The 19,974-nt window shown below is 42.9% G+C and overlaps 1 protein-coding gene across 1 annotated transcript in view; it reads left to right on the top strand.

The window, feature by feature from the left end:
- IQCH (IQ motif containing H) overlaps positions 1-19,974 on the top strand; it is a 161,304-nt gene that overhangs the window by 75,912 nt on the left and 65,418 nt on the right. The window contains exons 10-11 of the mRNA XM_049782792.1: positions 10,472-10,592; positions 12,960-13,246. Of these exons, the coding sequence (XP_049638749.1) occupies positions 10,472-10,592; positions 12,960-13,246 (408 nt within the window). The remainder of the gene's footprint in view (positions 1-10,471; positions 10,593-12,959; positions 13,247-19,974) is intronic.

Raw genomic sequence — 19,974 nt, 5'->3', positions numbered from 1 at the left:
AGTGCATAGCCAGGAGTAATTCTGAGCGTCACTGGGTGTGACCAAAAAAAATCGCTTTTAAATTAGAATTTATCATTGCAGCTAACGGAAATCTAAAGAATGGTCTGGATTTGGACATGGCTTAGCTCAGTATTAGTAGGTCCTAGTGGCTTTTTCATCTTTATTCTTCTAGCCTGATTAACCAAAAAGTTGTTTGATTTGATTCACCTCTGCAAACCCAGCTTCAAAAATGAAATGCGTTTGGTGGGATTGCTATTTTGAGGAGCTGATTCATATTCCTTCTACCTTTTCTCCCACCTCTCAACACACACACACACACACACACACACACACACACATACACACACACATCTACTTGAGAAACTTAACTCTCTGGAGTTTGCAGGCACTGTAGTCATTGAGGGCAATACTAAATTGGTTATGCTAGTGGCTCCCCCTGAGATATCCTGAATTTCCTTCAGTCAAATCTCTCTTCAAGTTGCTACTTTTTTGATAGAAAGAAAGAGCATGCTGAGAAGTCAGAGTCATCTAGAGAGATATGTTTCTGGAATGCACCAGTCAGGTGGCGGGAGGCCCAACACCTTCCCTGGTTCTCCCAGAACTTCCCAAGATCATGAAAATTGCCAGTATTCTCTGAGGAATAAGTGTAAGTGCTGAAGAAGGGTGATCGGATGGGACTAAGAGTGGTGGTGCTGAGGAGGCTGGAGTTCCTCCAAAGGAGACAAGCGTTAGAACCATCAAGTTGACATAGGCCAGCCGTACTTGAACATGGCTGGTACAATCCTGAGGCGTGAATGAAACTCAGGAGTTCGGGTTTTTCCTGAAAGTACAGGGTATTTTTCTAGCAGCAGTGTATGCCACAGGGCATACACTTGCTTTCCTATACCCCATGAATCTTTGTTGTTGTTGTTGTTGTTGTTGTTGTTGTTTGGGTTTTTTTGGGCCACAGCTGGCGGTGCTCAGGGGTTACTTCTGGCTGTCTGCTCAGAAATAGCTCCTGGCAGGCACGGGGGACCCTATGGGACACCGGGATTCGAACCAACCACCTTTGGTCCTGGATTGGCTGCTTGCAAGGCAAACGCCGCTGTGTTATCTCTCCGGGCCCACCCCATGAATCTTAACTCTGCATGCTGTGCTCTGTAGATGATAGGCTTTTTGAAGCACTGGACTCACCCAAGATAATTTTCTTTTTTCTTTTTTCTTTGGGGGGGGGGTTCTATACTCAGAAGTGCTCAAGGGTCATACCTGGTGAAGTTCAGAGGACTATATGGGATGCCAAGGATACAACCCGGCAGGCCTCACACAAAGGCCACGTGCCCTATCTGCTGTACTATCTCTCAGACCCATAAGACACTTTCTTTTTTGCTGCTTTTGTTTTTGTTTGGTCTGCACCTGACTATGATCAAGATTAACTCCTGATTCTGCCCTCAGGGACCACTCCTGGCAGGGCTTGGGGGACTATATGGAGTGCCAGGGATTAAACTCAGGATGCCATCTGCAAGGCAAATGTCTTACCCACTATCATATCACTTTGACCCACTGTTTAACTCCTCACTTCCTAGGTTGGGCCTGGAAGGTATGTCCCTACTGCTGACTTAAAACAGACACTATATATATGACATTATATATGCAAAACCATGTATATATACATATACATATATATGATGTAGCTAATCATCATATCACGTTTTAACACCCAGAGCAGAAACACATCTAAGCCCAAAACCCTCGCTTCCCTAGACACAGAAGCACACACCCAACTCTCCCCTAATATAAATATCCTTTTCCTATATACAATAAACTGAGTTACTCTCCTAGAGTGGCTGGTGGATGCTTCTTTGTGTGTGCTCTACTCGCCAGGATCTGACCTCACCAGTCATTTCTACATCCAGCAACTCTGACCTCACCACCAACTCTGACCTCACCAGTGACTTCTACATCTTAGAATCTGACATCACCGGTGTCATTTACACTGGCACCTGAACAGGGACACTGAACACACACCGAACACCTCCCTGACTACTCTCAACCAATAGATTACCTTGTTAGCTGAAGTAGTCCTCCTGAACCATCCTACATTGGACTTGTTTCAACAGATAGAAGGGAGATATATTTATGTACATATTTTTATATGTATTTATTGGGGAACAATGTTATTGCCTTGGATTTGATTCAGCAGACAAAAGGGAAGATATGTATATTTCTTAATATGTATTTACTGAGGAAGAACATTGTTACTATACCTATGAATCAGGGATAGTGGACTACAACCTAAACATAATCCTCTGGCACCCAATATTACCTTGTGGTAATATTCTTTTCTCCTTTTTGTGTAGATCCAATAAAATGGGAAAATCTTATGAAAGAGAGGAATTACTGTCTATTATGGATGGGAACTCCAAAATTTTTATTTTGCAAATGGACCTTTAACCCTGTGCCTGTCATACTGGCTTGACTTAAGCTTCAGTTGACCATACACCCCCGAAATTTTGAATCCCATCAATGGAAGCAGGGGTAGGTTTTGAGCCACTTTGGCAACAAGAGAACCAAGAGCAAATTTTGGGCCACCCCAGCAATGACATGATGCTGGGGTATGCTTTATAATACCCTGGCAATGACCTGCAAACTGACATGCTCCTTGACACCCTGACAAATGACTTATAAACTGGGGTATGTTTCACGATACCTTGGCAATGACTTAAGGCTTGTGAGAACCCAAAGAACTCACTTTCAATGCCTGTCAGGGACAGTCACCAAAGAGAAGAAGATGAAAGAGAGAGAACCTTTTATTTTTTTCCAAAACTTAGAAGAAGAACTTCTGGGGTTAAACAAACTAAAGACTGGCCTGAAGCCTGCAGTTGAAATATATGACCAGATGTTTCCTGGGAAAGGCCATCCTGCTCTAAATCAAATCTAAATTAAATGTTTTTTTTGGGGGGGGGGCACACTTGGCAGCGCTCAGGTGTTATTCCTAGCTCTAAATTCAGAAATCGCTCCTGGCTCCAGGGACCATATGGGATGCCGGGGATTAAGCCGGGTCCTTCCAGGGTCAAACACATGTAAGGTGGCTATTGCTGGCTGTGCTACCTCTTCGGCCCCTCGCTTAAAAGTTTTTATCCCAGCTTCTATCTGGAGTTTCTGCCTCTAGAGGAAGACAATCTAGTATGACTTATTTAGCCTGCCCCCCCCCCCTCTCTCTCTCTCTCTCTCTCTCTCTCTCTCTCTCTCTCTCTCTCTCTTTTGGTTTTTGGGTCACACCTGGCAATGCTCAGGGGTTGGTTACTCCTGGCTCTATGCTCAGAAATCTCTCCTGGCAGGCTCAGGGGACCATATGGGATGCCGAGATTTGAACCACCGTCCTTCAGCATCTAAGACAAACGCCCTGCCTCTCCAGCCCCCCTTCTCTATTTTTTTTTGTGTGTGTTTAACAAACCATCTCAGTTCTTGTTTAACAAATAGAAAAGGTGGAGATATAGCTAATCACTTTAAGCACATACCCTGTTTTAACACCCAGAGCACATACCCTGTTTTCCCTAATCCCTTTTCCCTGTCTTTCCTAAACAGAGAGGCACACACCCTGTTTTAATCCCTCTCACAACCTACTTGATTGGCTGACACAGAGTTCATACCTTACTCTCCCTTAATATAAATATCCATTTTTCACCTACAATAGACTAGTTACTCTCAGTAACTCTGGTGGATGCTTCTTTGAGAATGCTCTACTCGCCCAGGATCTGATCTCACCAGTGACTTCTACATCTTGAGATCTGACTTCACCAGCGTCATTTACACACACACACACAACACACACACACATACACCTGTATATGTATATATACATACATATGTCTGCAAATATACATATATAATTGTTGCATCACATGTATTATCAATACATTGGTTTTGTTTTGTTTTTTTTTTCAGTTGAAATTTTTATTTTGTGGTTTGGTGGCCAGGCCTGGTGTTGCCCAGGGTCTACTCAGGGCTCATTCCTGACAGTCCTCGGGGGACCATGTGGAGCAAGAATCAAATCCAGGCCTCTGAAATGCTGAATATGTGTTCAGTCCGCTGTGTCATCTGGTTCAGCTTTTGGTTTGAAAGTTACATCCTTTCCCAGGGATGTGAAGAATCCTTTTGCATGTCAGAAATCTCTATAGCAAAGATTCTCTTCTAATGATCGGTCTAGGCCTCGGTCAGGAGATCGGTGGTGGGTACTCTCTGGCGAGTGGCACTTGGTGTTCTGTTTCAGGGAAGAACTCAAATGATACGCATTACTTGAATAATTCTGGCGACGAAGTTCTTGCACTGCCCTTTCCCTTTCAAAGCGCTCAGTCCCTAGCTGTCTTTTGGTAATGTCCAAATCAGCTCCTAGTTGTGTTACATTGGTTTTAAGGCACATGTAATTATGATATTTATGAGGCTATATTATATATAGATTTATTTATTTAGAAAAAGAGAGAATGGAGAGACAGTAAAGAGGTAGGGCATTTGCCTTGTATGTAAACAACACCTGTTCAATTCTCAGGCCCATATATGATTCCAGGCCCCTCCAGGATCCCTGTGTGCATAACTAGGAGTAACCCCTGAGCACCACTAAGTATAATACCCCCAAAACAAAGCATACAATAAAATAATTTTTGGGCCACACCCATTTGACGCTCAAGGGTTCCTCCTGGCTATGCGCTCAGAAATCGCCCCTGGCTTGGGGGGACCATATGGGACGCCGGTGGATCGAACCGCTGTCCATCCTACGCTAGCGCTTGCAAGGCAGACACCTTACCTCTAGCGCCACCTTCCCGGCCCTAAAATAATTTTTTTTTAAAGAAGAAAGCAAGCCAACACTGGTTCTCAATTCCATTATTTTACTGTCACATGTTAGGGTGGGGGTGGGGCAAGCCCAAGAACAGAATGTGATATCTCAGCAGTAATATACAGCAGGCTTTTCATTCTAAGGGCCTGACATGGGGGTCAAAGGACCTAATTGTGATCCTTAAGGACATATGAACGCTTATTCCTTTGATGACAAAACAAAGGACTTGACAAAGACCATCTAGAATGAGGCACTTAACCATCTAATACTCACCATCCTCTGTCAGAAAGTTGTCTCCATGGTGTCTGAACTACACAAAACACCACTCGATGCCTGGATTCAGCCCTAAACTAAGACTGGCAGCTGATCCTGAGCCCCAGCCATTTCTGTGGACAGACTTACGTGGGCACCATTTTAAGGCTGGAGTCCTGGGCATTGCTCTGAGATTTGGCCTCACCCAGCAGTTTACAGAATCCTTTGAATCTCTGCAAGAAACAGTATGTCATGAGGGACGTGGATTAAAAGAAAATCAAAGTGGGTCCTGAGAGAGGGTGGCAAGTTGTGCTTGCCTTGCACACGGTCAACCTGTGTTCAAGCTCTAACACATCATAGCATCCCTGAGCAGTAGAAGTTATCCCTGAGCACAGTCAGGAGTAAGCCCTGAGCATGGCCAGATGTATCTCAAAAACCAAAAACAGAAAAGAACGCTTTCACACACATTAGGTCTTCTACTCCACTCTCTGCAGACTGAACCATTGGATCAGCTGCATTTTTCTCTAGTGTTTTCTTTGGGGTGGGTTCTTGTCTCTGTGATAATATAATTCTTCCTTTCTTACCAGATGCTTTCAAAGTTAAGAAATAAATCTAGCAGCTAATGCCTCCCATTACTGCCCTCCATGTCTTTACTCAGGGAGTTAATCATGACCCCAAGCTGTCTCTGTGTATCCAGCAGGCCTGTTGCGTATCCCTGTGCCATAGCCCACTCCATTTTTTGCCTCTCTGATAGTCATGCTCCAGTCCAGACCCCTGTGGCCAGCTTTCCTCCAGCAAATGTTTCCCCTTGCTGTGACTCTGCATACTGCTCAGAAGCTAAGGTCAGGGCAGAATGTCTCAAGCCATGGTCCAAGTGCCTCACCCAGCCTCACAATCACAAGTCATTACTGGCCAGAGCCTAAATGCTTCCTACATGTCTCAATCTGTCTTCAATACCCCAAGCAGGCATACAGGAAGAGGGCATTTTTCTTTGCATGTGGTCAATCCAGATTTAATCCTTATCACCCCATGTGGTCCTCTAAGCCCACCAGGAGTGACCCCTGAGCTCAGAACCAGGTGTAAGCCCTGAGTACCATGAGGTGTAGTCCCAAAACAAAACAAAGAAACAGACCCAAAAAAACCCACCCCAGAAAAACCAGCAGCCCTTATCTTTTCAGTCATTTTCACTCGCCCCATGCATGTGGTTCCCACACAATGGGTTTTCTATGTTCTTGGTAATTGTATTCTGGGCTCCTGAATTTACCTTATGGTAAATATTCCTTGTTCAGTGTGCCTTCACTGGGAAGACTGAACTCAAAGCCTGGGAACTGAAGGGCACTGTGAAAAGAATCAGCCTGGGGTAGAAGAGAATAAGTTGGGACCAGAAGTAACTAGAGAGGATGAGAAAGCATCAGTCAGGGGACTAAGGGTGGTGGTAGTGGTGGTGGAGTAGAGAGAGAGAGAGGTACTGAGCCAGGGCAGGTGAGGGCAAAGCTTGGCTGAGCAGAGCCAAATGAGGTTGTCTGGGGAATTTCTCTAGGAATACCTTGAGTAGACAGAGTTGTTGCAGGTTAATTGTGGTAAGGCTTTCACCACCATCTCCCCCAAAATAGTGGAGTTCCCTTACCCCACAAAGATTCCTTGAAAAACCTGACACTAGATGTTTTCTTCATTGTATATATAGGGGTTGTTTCAGGGTGACCATTGGTGATGCTCAGGGCTTACTCTCAGTTCTTTGTTCATGGATACTTTTAGAAGGGCTCAGGGATACTACATAGTGTAAGGAATAAAACTTATGTTGGCTGTGTGTAAAGCAAGTAACTTTCCTCCTATTCTATTGTCCAGCTTACATACCTACCTTTTGTTATATATATGGATACCCCTAACCTCATTGCTACTTTTATGTGGATCCTTCAGTGGCAGTGAATACATTCATGGATACCATCACTGCTACACAACTCCAGATCCTTCATCTTGTAGAACTGAAATTCTGTCCCTCTTTAACACACACATCATCCTGTCTCAATCCCCACTGGCTCTCTCTGTCTCTGTGAATCATACTTTGCTACAGATTTGTGATTATTTGGGCTACATGGACAGTCTCAGGGTCTAGAAAGAAGAGCTCAATAGACTGGTGCACATAGAGACATTTTGAGTTAGAGTCTCAACACTGTATGGTCTCCTAGCACCAATGGATATGGAAAAAAGAGAAAAGGAGAAGGAAGGAAGGAAGGAAGGAAGGAAGGAAGGAAGGAAGGAAGGAAGGAAGGAAGGATAAGGAAGGAAGGAAGGAAGGAAAGGAAGGAAGGAAGGAAGGAAGGAAGGAAGGAAGGAAGGAAGGAAGGAAGGAAGGAAGGAAGGAAAGGAAAAGAAGGAAGGAAAGGAAAGGAAGGAAGGAGGAAGGAAGCAAAGAAAGGAAGGAAAGGAAGAAGGAAGGAATAAAGGAAGGAAAGGAAGAAGGAAGGAAATTAAGGGAGGAAGCAGGAAGGAAGAAGGAAGGAAAGGAAGGAAAAGGAAGGAAAAGGAAAGAAGGAAGGAAAGAAGGAAGGAAAGGAAGGAAAGGAAAGGGAAAAGAAGAAAGGAAAGGAAAGAAAGGAAAGGAAAAGAAGAAGAAAGAAAGAAGAGAAAGAGAAAGGAAAGAAAGAAAGAGAAAGAAAGAAAGAGAAAGAAAGAAAGAAAGAAGAAAGAAAGAAAGAAAGAAAGAAAGAAAGAAAGAAAGAAAGAAAAGAAAGAAAGAAAGAAAGAAAGAAAGAAAGAAAGAAAGAAAGAAAGAAGAAAGAGAAGAAAGAGAAAAAAGAAAGAAAGAAAGAAAGAAAGAAAGAAAGAAAGAAAGAAAGAAAGAAAGGAAGGAAGGAAGGAAGGAAGGAAGGAAGGAAGGAAGGAAGGAAGGAAAAGAAAGGAGAGAGGAAGGGGAAAAAGAAAAGGGAAGGTACTAAAAGGGAAGAGATGGGAAGGGAGGGAGGGGAAATGGGAAGAAGGGAGGAAAGAGAAGAGAGAAAAATGGCTTTGAAGACAAGTGTCCTTGGAGAAGGAACAAAGAAAGGCTCCAAAATGTTGAACTAACATTTCAACAATGAGCTGAATGAAAGTGCTCTTTTTTGATTTAGATGCTTTGTCAAGACCACAACAGGTAATCCTTTGTGTAGGAAGGGAGGGTGGGGAGACTCAAGGCTCTCATAAATGGTTTTGGGGTTGGGTTTATTTCTGCCTTTTTCAATGGCAAAGGCTGTAAAGTTGCCTTGGGGTCTTCCCTCCACCCCTCCCCAGATGTGCAGCCTGTCAGCCTAAATGGGCCAACACACTCTCCCTTTCTCATGCTTTTCTGTTGTCAAGCACATAACTGAGCAAACTAATGAGACTCTCCTGCTGGGTGTTTCTAGGTACTTCAGAAAACATTCTGATTATTTAGACCTGCTTAGAGCTAGAGCATGCTCTCATATGTTTGCTCTCAAAGGTCTCAGAAGGTGTTGGACCCAGAAGGAACCAAATGTTTTGGGTAGGACATGGTGGGAGTGAAAATTTTTAAATGTCAAGAAAACTGAAAAAGACAACTCTACAGAGTAGTTGAATATTTCTTCCTGTGCCACCCACAAAACTCCTCCTTTCCTTCCTTCCTCCCTTCCTTCCTTCTTTCCTTCCTTCCTACCTTGCTTCCTTCCTTCCTTCCTTCTTTCCTTCCTTCCTACCTTGCTTCCTTCCTTCCTTCCTTCTTTCCTTCCTTCCTACCTTGCTTCCTTCCTTCTTTCCTTCCTTCCTACCTTGCTTCCTTCCTTCCTTCTTTCCTTCCTTCCTACCTTGCTTCCTTCCTTCTTTCCTTCCTTCCTTCCTTCCTTCCTTCTTTCCTTCCTTCCTTCTTTCCTTCCTTTCTTCCTTCCTTGCTTCCTTCCTTCCTCCCTCCCTTCCTTCCTCTTCCCTCCCTCCTTTCTTCTATCTATTCCTTCCCTCCCTTCCTCCTTTCTCCCATCCATCCCTTCCCTCCCTCCTTCCTTTTCTATCTCCCTCCCTTCACTCTCTACTTTCTTTTTCCCCTCCCTCCCTATCTGTCTCCCTCCCTAAATGGGTGAAGTTTAAAGTAACTTACAAGGGACTGGAGTGATAGCACAGCAGGTAGGGAATTTGCCTTGCACACAGCCAACCTGGATTCAATTCCCAGCATCCCATATGATCTCCAGAGTCTCTCCAGGAGTAATTCCTAGACACAGGAACAGGAGTAACCCCTGAGCTTTCCTGGATATAGCACAAAAACAAACAAAAACTTATTCTGGAAACTGAGTTTGGAAAGGAGGATGTGAAGGATCCTTGAGACTTTTTTTGGAGAAAAGCAGGACATTGGTAAAGGGTCTGGTGGTAGAACAATGTACATATAAAACTAATATCACATCACAGTATATCAATAAAATGTGGGGTGTAAGAAATGAAATTAGGGGAAATTAATGCTAATAAAATAATTGAGAAACCCTTTAAACATTTTTCAAATTTTAAAAAGAGCAAGTGAACAAATAAAATAATCCAAACTATTCCTTTCTGATTCTTCTGATTTACAAATTGTATATATATAGATTCAGCTAGTTCCACAGCAGCTCAAAGCCTGCCTGAGTTTCTCTTATTGAGGTTCTATAGTTTGACCATGAATACAGCCCAATAAAGACTTTGTGTTTAGTACCTTGTCCTACTGAGAGCAGATATGTGATCTGAAGAGGTCACTTCTACTTGAAAAGTTCTGCCTAAATTAAAAATCACTCCACTTCCCAAATAATCAAAGTGTCAACCTGATAAACTGAGGTATTTTATGCCCAAAGCTGTGATACTTCCTCTTCCTAACAGGAAGTTCTGTAGTGACAGGCAGGCTTCATACCTAACTGAACAAGGTTGTGATTAAGGAGGCAAACAAAGACACAAAGGCTCCCACCTTGTTCTCCTCCCCATCTCATCTGCCATAGATGAGAGTTCTGTTCCTTGGGTGCTAGGACAAGAGCTCAGTCTAGTGGCCCAAGAAAGGCCCAGCCACTCCTACAATCTCCCCCAAAGTCAGTCCAATAAGGGTAAAATAAAAAATGTCTGGGTCTGAAGGACTTCAGGGACAAGAGCATCTTCCACAGACTTTTCATGAAGGGAAATGGAGAGTCATGTCCCAGGAAGCACTACTGGTCAGGGTTCTGTGGGAAGGCTGTCTTTTGGGGAAAATAGGCATAATGAGCACCGGTAGTTAGGGGACCCAACCACATCTGAAATATGAAAAGTGACATGGCTGGAAAAGAAGAGAAAAATTTCAAAATGGCTTTCTGACTCTGGGTAAACAGTAACCACATTTTTTTTTGCCTGTTGGAGGCCTGGTTTTTAATCACTCCACAAGCAGTTTTCATTTCTGTAGTAAAATTGCTTGTGGTTCTATTTAATTTGTTTCTGCAGGAGCCAGCTTTGGTGAAGATCTCCGAGGAGCTGGCGGGCATTTTAGCACAGCACGCACAGCCAGTCAATGTGAAACGGTTCCCAACGTGGAGGAAATTCCTCCAAACGTTTCTCGTTCAAGGTAAATAAGACTGGAAAGTTTCTGCTGAGGCTTTGTCTCTACAACCTTGATTTCTACTTTGGGGTTGACCTTGGGCCCTTCTGAATGACTAACAACTCTTGCATTTCTTCAGAAAAGTGTTCTTACTGACAGACTTTTTTTCTCTTTTAAACTTTGACTAAATGTTTATCTTGCACACAGCCTCTTGAGTACATAGGAACTGAGCATAGCAAGCGTGATCAGCATAGATCAAGACCCCAGCCTTGTTTTAGCACCATAGACTTCTCTTTTAATTGGCCTTTGGAATCACATGATTCAGATAGAAATCTCATATGTGTCCTTGAGCAAGTTTCTTAAGTCCTCTGAGAGACCCATTTCCATCACTCACTTACTTCACAAGATTTTCGGGGGAAATTTTCATGGAAACAGACAAAAATCTTTCAACTAGAGTCTGCCTCAAATATTGGTCTTTAATAAAAGCTTCTCATTCCAGTTCTGAAGGCAAAATTTTGAAATAAGTAATGCTCAGAGGCCCAGAACACAGCTAGTCTCCATTCCTTCCATCTTCTTTCTCCTAGTTTGACCTAAATTTCTGAGGACATTGGGAGGCTCCTGGCAGAAAGAATGAAGGAAGAGAGAGAAGCTTTTCTTCACAGCGGGAGTGGGGGTGAAAGGGCAGCCCTGAGCTTTCACAGGGGCTACAGTAAAAAGCCGGTCCTCTTACATGTTTATCCACATGGACAGGAAGGCTTCTCATGCAGACCACAGGAGAAATCTTTTTCTACTGTTCATTTGTTAAGTAAAAGTATCCTACTTTGCAACTATAAACATATACTTCACTAGTCTTGTAAATGATTATAAAGCTCAATACAAAAAATTTAATCAGAAAATATTATCTTGGGGCCAGAGAGATAACATAGAGGTAGGGCATTTGCCTTGCATGCAGCCGATTCAGGATGGATGGTGGTTTGAACTCCGGCATCCCATATGGTCCCCTGTGCCTGCCAGGAGCAATTTCTGAGCACAGAGCTAGGACTAACCCCTGAGCACCGCCGGGTGTGACCCCCAAACCAAAAAAAAATATATTAAGAAAAATAGTAATATCATAAGGATATTTTATCAGATGAGGAAAACAGCAGAAGCAAAGTTGATGGTGCAGTAAGTCCAACCTTATAAACACAACTGTGCTTACTATGTGAAAGGCACTGTGCTAAGACTGCAAACTAATTTATGAAATCTCTCATCACCCTCAATTTATAGAGTGGGAAACCAAGGTACCAAAGATCAAGTTCAGTACATATAAAGGATAGATATACTTAATACTTATAGGTCAGGACTAAAAATAGAAAATTCAGCCATATGAGTTTTGTGGGCTCCTTTGAAGCTCACCTATCAAATTAGCCAGGGCTAAAGCTGCTGACCATTCAATATACCACCAATTAATTTTGTTTTTGGAGCAAAAGGCAAAGTGTGATAAATTTTGAAGTTCCCATTCTCCACAAAGAAGAAGCATGCCTTGGTCCTGGGTTTGGGCTTTTCATATGACAACTGCCTCTGTGTAGGAGCCTTTGACTAATATAATGATTCATGTTCTCATATGACTAATTAAAAGGCCTAATTATCAAAATGTCCAAAAGCCATGTAGTTGAACTGAAAGAATACAGAGCACCAACCAACTACACTATATGCAGTTCATTCCCACTGAAGAACATAACTGCATCATTGGGTTCCTTGTTTTTGTAAAGAATGAGAACAGCAGGATCAGAGGGATAATGGAGTAGGGCACTTGCCTTGCATGTAGCAGACACAGATTCAATCCCTGGCATCTCAGATGGTTCCTTAAGACCACAAGGAGTGATTCCTGAGTGCGGAGCCAGGAGTAAGCCTTGAGTATCACCAGATGTGTCCCAAAACAAAACAAAAATAGAACAAAGATTTAGGAGTAAAGGTGCCTGCCTTACATGCAGCAAAGCTCAATTGAATCCCTGGAATCACACGGTCCCCTGAGTACCTTCAGGTATGGCTCAGACCTCGCTCTGCCAACACACCTACCTTCCACAAAAACAAGAGATGGGAATAGATTTTAAGATTTAGATAGTAACTTTCTAATTGTGATCTGAGTGAAAACATTCAGAGCTCAACCATATGTCACACATCCGGGCTAAAGATAGTGTCACTTAGATTCACAACAATCTAAGAAGTAAGCTTTGTTCAGTCCGTATTCCCAATGAGGAAAAGGAAGTTCAGAGACTTGAAGGTACTTGCTCAGATGCAGATGCAGAAGCTGAGCAAAGTCCATTTGCCCAGTTTCAGGCTCTTTCCTCTAATTCTAACTGGGCACCATCCACAGCTCAGGGCTGTTCACCAACTCCATGCTTTTCCCACCAGGGGGCGTGATCGAGGCGTACCCCCCTGCAGAAAGTGTCACCAACCTGAAGGTGGACATGCTGATAGAGCCCAATGGGATAATAAGCGTGCTGACCTTGGGGGACCAAATCCACGGCGAGAGTCCCTTCATCTCCTCTGGAACCACCATACCACAGACCTCAGTGGATCCCCAAGTTCTCCATTCTTTGTGCCTCCAAATTGGAATGGCTTGTAGGATAAAACAGGTGGTCGGTTACTTTTCCATAGACCTGGTGACTTTCATCGATCCGCTCTCCCTGGAACAGCAGGTAAGCTTATTTGCAGCCCAGTGAAATCCAAAAACTCCATGGAATTCAAAAATCCAAAACACTAACTGCAGAATTGTCCATGTCCAGTCAAAAGGGTAATTTGAAGGTGTGGCTAAGATCCTTGACTCCTCTGCTGAGTAGTCAATTTGGGGTTGACGTGAGCAGTCAAGTCAGTGTTCTGCATCAGTCTATATGAGATTGTCATTCATGCCTGGCCTGACAGGCAAACGTCTGCTTGCCTACACACAGTCGGAGTGTCAATCTTCGTAATCACCCTGTATGGCTTTATGTTCCTGGGTCTTAATTCTGCCCAGCATGGCTTGCCATGCCTCCTAACCATAAGCCTCATTTATGCCATTGAATCTGATAGTTTCTTTTATTAAATGGAAAACCTGTCTTTAAAAGAAATAAAAATAAGGGACAAAGTGTTAGTACAGTAGGTATTGTGTTTGCCTTGCACCAGTCCAACCCAGGTTTGATTTTCAGCATCCCATTTGGCCTCCTAAGCCTGCCAGGAGTGTTTCCAGAGTGCAGAGTCAGGAGAAAGTCCTGAGCATCTCTAGGTGTGACCCCAAAAACAAAACAGAAAGAAATAAAAAAGAGTTGAGAGGTGGTCTTCACTAACTTCATCAGCAAGTTAGGTTGTCATTTTTCTTCTTCTTAAAAACATATTGGAAAGGATCAGAATGATAGCACACTTTCCTTGCACATGGTCAGCCTGTGTTCTATGCCAGTCACTCCAAATGGTCTCCCGAGTCTGCTCGGGAGTGATTCCTCAGTACATAACCAGAACAAAGTCCTGAGTATCACTGAATGTACCCTACCTTCTCCCTGCCCCCCCATGAGAATAAAGTGTTGTGAAATCGCTCACAAATATAAAAAGATCTAAATTAAAATAGCATGAACTGCCCACCTAGCTCAGAAATGAAGCAGTTCTGGATGCTCCCCAGCTCTGGTCCGCCTTGCCAAATTCCCCCAAGTTCCAGAACTTGCCAAGTTCTGGTTTTCCTTGCCCTGCCCTTCACTAAGAGCTACCACCAAGACCCTGTAACTTTAGTTTGCCACAACTTTTATACTCCACAACATGTGGATGTGCTCATAAACAACACAGTTTCACGTGACACATCTTTAAACTTCATATTTCATATACTATTATCCTACAACTTGTTTCTCTTATCTGTGAGATTTGTCATGGGTGTATGTGTGGTTCTGAGGTAGAATATTCAAGCCTTTTTTGAAGATTGGGGTTGGGTTTTCCCCCCTGAGATTATAATGACTGAATTCACTCATTGCTTCAAAGGACTCATTTCCAAACTGTCCAGGGCTTCCTTCAAGCGTGGATGACCTACCTGATGACCTACCTGGGGACAGGAGAGAATGGCCACCTGGCTTTCCTGTCCTGAGAGTCTCTGGCCTTTGCCACATGCAAAGAACCATGAATCCTTTGACTCTCATTACCCTCAGCCTGTGGCTCTGTTGCACTCAGAGGTTATTTCAGAGTGACTGTTTATGTTTGGGGCAGTTTGGGCCCTATTTAATTGTCATTTTCTAGTGGTCTCCCTGGCAGCCACATTCCTTTCTCAAACACACATGTCAGGAGACAGGTGGATAGACTGAAAAGACAGGGAGAATGTACCTGGGGTGGAAGGAGGCCAGAAACCAGACCTTTCACTCACACTCTTGGAAAGCCAGGGCTGCTTTAGTGACAAGCACCTGGGAGGTGTCTTCATATCTGTCAGGAGGAAGGGGGTGATACACAAGGCTGTGGGCAACAGAGAGGCTGGAACTCAGGTAGGTCTTACTGATTCAGGGTACTAGGATCTAGAGTTGAAGGACGAGACCACACAATTGAAACAAAGCAAGGTCAAGCTTTATTCTGTCTACCAGTACACCCCTAGCTGACTGGTCCGGGTCACCTCTTGCAGAAGATGACCACCCCCTGTAAGCTACAAGCAAGTTTATATAGGGTTTTGCACAAAAGGCTATTTCATCTTGTTATCCTTTAATCTGATTAGCTAATGTCTAGGGGATTTACCACAGTTCCTGCTATTTTAGTCCCCAACAAGATCTGCTATGGCCAGATATCCCGGGGCAGTATTTATGGTTTCTAACACCTTGAGAGCCCTGAGAGAGCTGTGAGACTTTGCAAATGGAAAAAAACCTAGAAGCAGGACATGCAACGCTTAACACTGAGTGACAAAATGGAGTCCCTTCTGCTCTAGGCTTCACAAGGGCAGTGAGTTTGTGAGCTCAGTATCCACTAAGATTGGCTCTTGACAGGCTAGATGTGCGGGGCAACCTTTATCTTACCTGACCTGACCTTGTTTTTCTATCTTTTCTAACCAGGCCAGCCCCTCCCAGTCCTCACTCTCTCCTGCCCCAGGCCCTTGGCACATGAAATGCTCTTCTTTCTTGCCCACTTCACCTGCCTACCCATCCATCCATTGCAGCTCAGGCTGCACTTCCCGAAGGGACCCCTGCCCTTCCATGACTGCCTTGATTGCCCTCTCTCAGATTGCCCTCTCTCAGGGATACCACACACCATTCTCCACTGGACTACTACCTGACTGCTGAATCTAAACAGATTGGCCTGATACAAGAGTTACCCCTGTACACTGCATATCTTACATCTACAGTGCTTTGCTAGGTTCCTCTCAGCTCCCTCCTCCTCCCCCAAATTCCCAGCATTTTCTCAGCCCAGGCTCAAAGATTAGCTTTCTGTGGAAAGAACTGTGGAAAAGCACTTGGTGTATCTAGTAAATGCTGAATGGGGCTGGTGGGGGAGCGGTGAGGAGGTTCAAGGCTTTTAGAACTACCAGTTCCACCAACTCCACTCAGACTTGTTATTTCTCACTCTAGAAGCCATTAAGTTGATGGTGGATGGGAGACATAAAGCATTTTCTGCTCTATGAGCACTATCTGACTTTCTAGCACAGGTTCACTTGAGCTCAAACAAGGAGGTTTAAGTCCTTTTAGTGGACGATGAAATGAAGATCTGGAGTCTTAGTGCTTCCTTACTATTGTAACTACATTTTTTAATTTTTATTATTAAGCCATACTTGGTGGTGTTCAGGTGGTGTTCTGGCTTTGCTCTCAGGGATCATTCCTGGTGGAGCATGGAAAACCATATGGGATGTTGAGGATCAAACACAGCCAGTCACATGTAGAGCAAGCACCCTCTGCCCTACCTTTCTTGCCATATCCTCCTTCCTATTTTAGTATATCATTGCTTCTGGTCTCAGTGGACAGAGCTAGGGAATGTATGTACTTTATATGTATTGTGTGGCCAGCACTGACTCCTGAGGTGACATAGTTTGAGAAGAACAAAGTTCCCTGTGTGTCCAGGTAAAGCTACATTAAGACAGAAATCCAGTGCCTTGGAGTGCAAAATATGCTGGTTTTCTGGAAAAGAAATTGAATGAAAAATTATACTGAGATTTTAATGTGTTGAACCTAATTACAGGGATGTGTGTATATATATACAGAGAGAGAGAGAGAGAGAGAGAAATGTATGCTTCTGGAGCTCAGTGATTAGGGGTGCATGACCTGCAGGCTCCTAAAGCCAAATTTAAACCCCAGCACCACTTGTAGCCTCTTCAAGACCACTAGCGTAGCCCTGAAGGTCTCCCCTCAGCAATATCAGTCTGAACACTGATGCTTCAGCCCAACTGATAAAGTATTACCAGAGCATCCCCTGAGCCCCCTAGCTCTGTTTGGGCACTCCTTCTAGAAAACATATAGATATGGGGGGGTGACAGTACAGCAGATAAGATGCTTGCCTTTCATGGGGTCACCCAAGTTCTATCCCCAACATCCCATATGGTCTCCCGAGTCCTGACAAGGGTGATCCCTGAGCATAGAGCCAGGAGTAAGCCTAAGCACTGCCTGGTATAGCCCTTGACACACACACACACACACACACACACACACACACACACACACACACACACCCCTCCAAAAGAACATAGATCCATACCTGCATATTTTGAAGAATATAACCTTAAGATTTTGTCATTATAACAAGACAGAAGGCAAAGTTTGGAAGTAGATCTTCTCCTAGTTCAATATATTAATAACTGTCATCTATGAATAGCCAGCATTTGTCCCATCTGTATTTAGGTTCAACACATTAAAGTCTCGGTATAATTTTTCATTCAATCAGCATAGTTTGAGCACCAAGGCACTGGGTTTCTGTCTTAATGCAGCTTTACCTGGCCACACAGGAAACTTTTTTTCTTCTCACACTGTCACTTCTGGAGTCAAGGCTGGCCACAAATCTTTCTAGGTATGCTGGGTTTAGCCATGTTGACTATATTCACACATAGATACTCAAAACAGAAAGAAGCTGCATGTGTATTCCAAAACCATAAATTATTGCCAATGCCACCTAGTTCCTCAAAATTATTTTTGGATTACCCCCATTTCCCTTCTCTGACAGTGGGAAACTTTATCATCAAATTCTTTACCTATTCAGTCAACGTATCTAACTTTTCATCATAACCAAGCTCCCAACAATTCTGCAGTCTTCTTTAGTGTATGTCCACATACAAAAATAAAAAAACCTCAAAAATTCTACAAGTTATAACTTTTAGATCAGGGAGTGTGGTAGGCAGAGAAATAGCCCACTTAAGGCCTGCGTCCTAAGGCCTGAAACTTGTGGCAATGACACTATGGCATAATACATGTATGTGATTAACCCGAGAATCTGGAGGTGGAAGTTTTGGTTTATTGAGGTGGACCAGCAGAGGGTCTGAGGTTTTTGAAAGCAAAGGAAGTTGCCAGGAGCCTCGAGTACCTGGAAAATGAAAGGAAACCATTTTCCTCTGGAATTTCCAGGAGAAAAGGAAGCCCAGCTGACCACTCCACTACCTTCATCAGATTTGTTATTTCTTACCCTGGAAGTCATTAAGATAATATAGAGAACAGTTTCCATTTTGTTCTTCATAATTCCCAAATTTTCAAAAGTATGCACTATATTTGTGACCAGAAAAATAGACACAAGTTCTCACAGAATCTGTTCTAGTTTACAAAGCACTATCACATATTATCATCTAATGTGCATATACATGTCTTGCAAGAGACACAGGAGGCAGCAAATTTAGGTGAATGTTTACATCACCAATCTTTGCTCTCTGGTTCCATCTGGGCCCACAGTGAACTATGCTAGCATAAGGGCAAAGTAGTCACAAAACTAAAGAAAGGCAGAAAAAAAATGCCTGGGGGAACTGGGAACAAGCCCACAAGTGTATTTCTTCCATTTTATTAGGATGTCTTTTTGTTTAAATGATTGTTTCTTTTACTGTATGGAAGCTTTGTCTTTTGATGTAGTTCCATTAGTTATTTTTGCTTTTGTTTTCCTTGTAATAGTATCAAATTCCCAAAAGACATGGCTGAGGTCATTGCCATGGAGTATATTTTTCTGTGCTTCTTCTGTTTGCTTTATGGTTTTATGTCTTATATTCAAGTCTTTCATCTATTTTTTTGTCTATGACATGAAAGGGTGCTTTTGTTTCACTCTTTTATCTGTGAGTTGAGATTGTTATTGTAGGGTACAGAGAGCTAGTACAACAGCATTTGCCTTGCCATAGCCAATATAAGTTTGATCCCTGACATCACATATGAGGTCCTCTGGGCACTGCTATGAATAATTATTGAGTTCAGAGCCAGGAGTAAGCCCTGAGCACTGCCAAATGTAGTCCAAAACCCAAACTTTTTATTTTGTTTTGTTTGGGGGGGGCACCCAGCAATTCTCAGGGGGTACTACTAGCTCTGTGCTTAGGAATTACTTATTTCCATTCTTGGGAGATTATATGGGGTGCTGGGGATTGAACCCATGTCAGCCATGTGCTCAGAAAGCTATCCATGGTTCCATCAGATCAAAGCATTCACTCAGCCTGTTGAACTAAATCTCCAATTCTCTGTTCTGTGTAAGTTTATAGTTTCCTTAAGTGCGAGTTTATATTGAGTTTTTTCTTGTGTGTGTATGTGTGTGTGTGTGTGTGTGTGTGTTTATGTAGGCCTATATTACTATACACTTTTTTTTAGTACTGTTTTTAACTACTTCCCACAATATTTCAAGAGCAATATATTTCAGGGGTTTAACACCATGCTGACCACCAAATTGCCAACGTAACCCTTCCTGCCATGTTTTCGTTTTCATTTGTGATGTTTGTAGTACACACAAAAGTATTTAAGAGACCTCAGCAGTACCAGAGTCAAAACTTGAGATTCCTACACAAATGAGTGCAAATCCTTTGAGTTAGGTGCCTGGTGCCATGTTTTAAGTCTCCCTTTTATCTCTTTCTTTATCTTCTCTCTCTTTTCCTTTCGTTTTTACTTTCTCTCTATTCTGGAGATAGAAACCAGGGATCCACACATGTGAAGCTCTTGCTATATCACTGAGTCACATTCCAAGTCCTTTCAAGAACACATCCCAAGAACTGATGGTTTCAATAGTTTGCATCTTCTTTATCACTTTTTTCTGAGTACTTTTTTAATTCTTCCCTTTGATTTCCTCTTTGACCTAATAGGTATTCCTATTAGTTATTTATTCTCCACATATTTGAAATTTTTCTAGCTTTCTTTCTGAGATTAATTCCTGATTTTATACCATTGCTATTAGAAAAATGCTTAATATAATTTTATCTTAATATTTATTATTTGTCAATTTATTAACATTTGTTATATATTCCATTCTCAAGAACACATATACTTGAGAAGACTATACA

Source organism: Suncus etruscus, chromosome 1, assembly GCF_024139225.1.
Source record: "Suncus etruscus isolate mSunEtr1 chromosome 1, mSunEtr1.pri.cur, whole genome shotgun sequence".
In the NCBI taxonomy this organism is placed as follows: domain Eukaryota; kingdom Metazoa; phylum Chordata; class Mammalia; order Eulipotyphla; family Soricidae; genus Suncus; species Suncus etruscus.
This window is presented reverse-complemented; position numbering and strand designations above follow the sequence as displayed.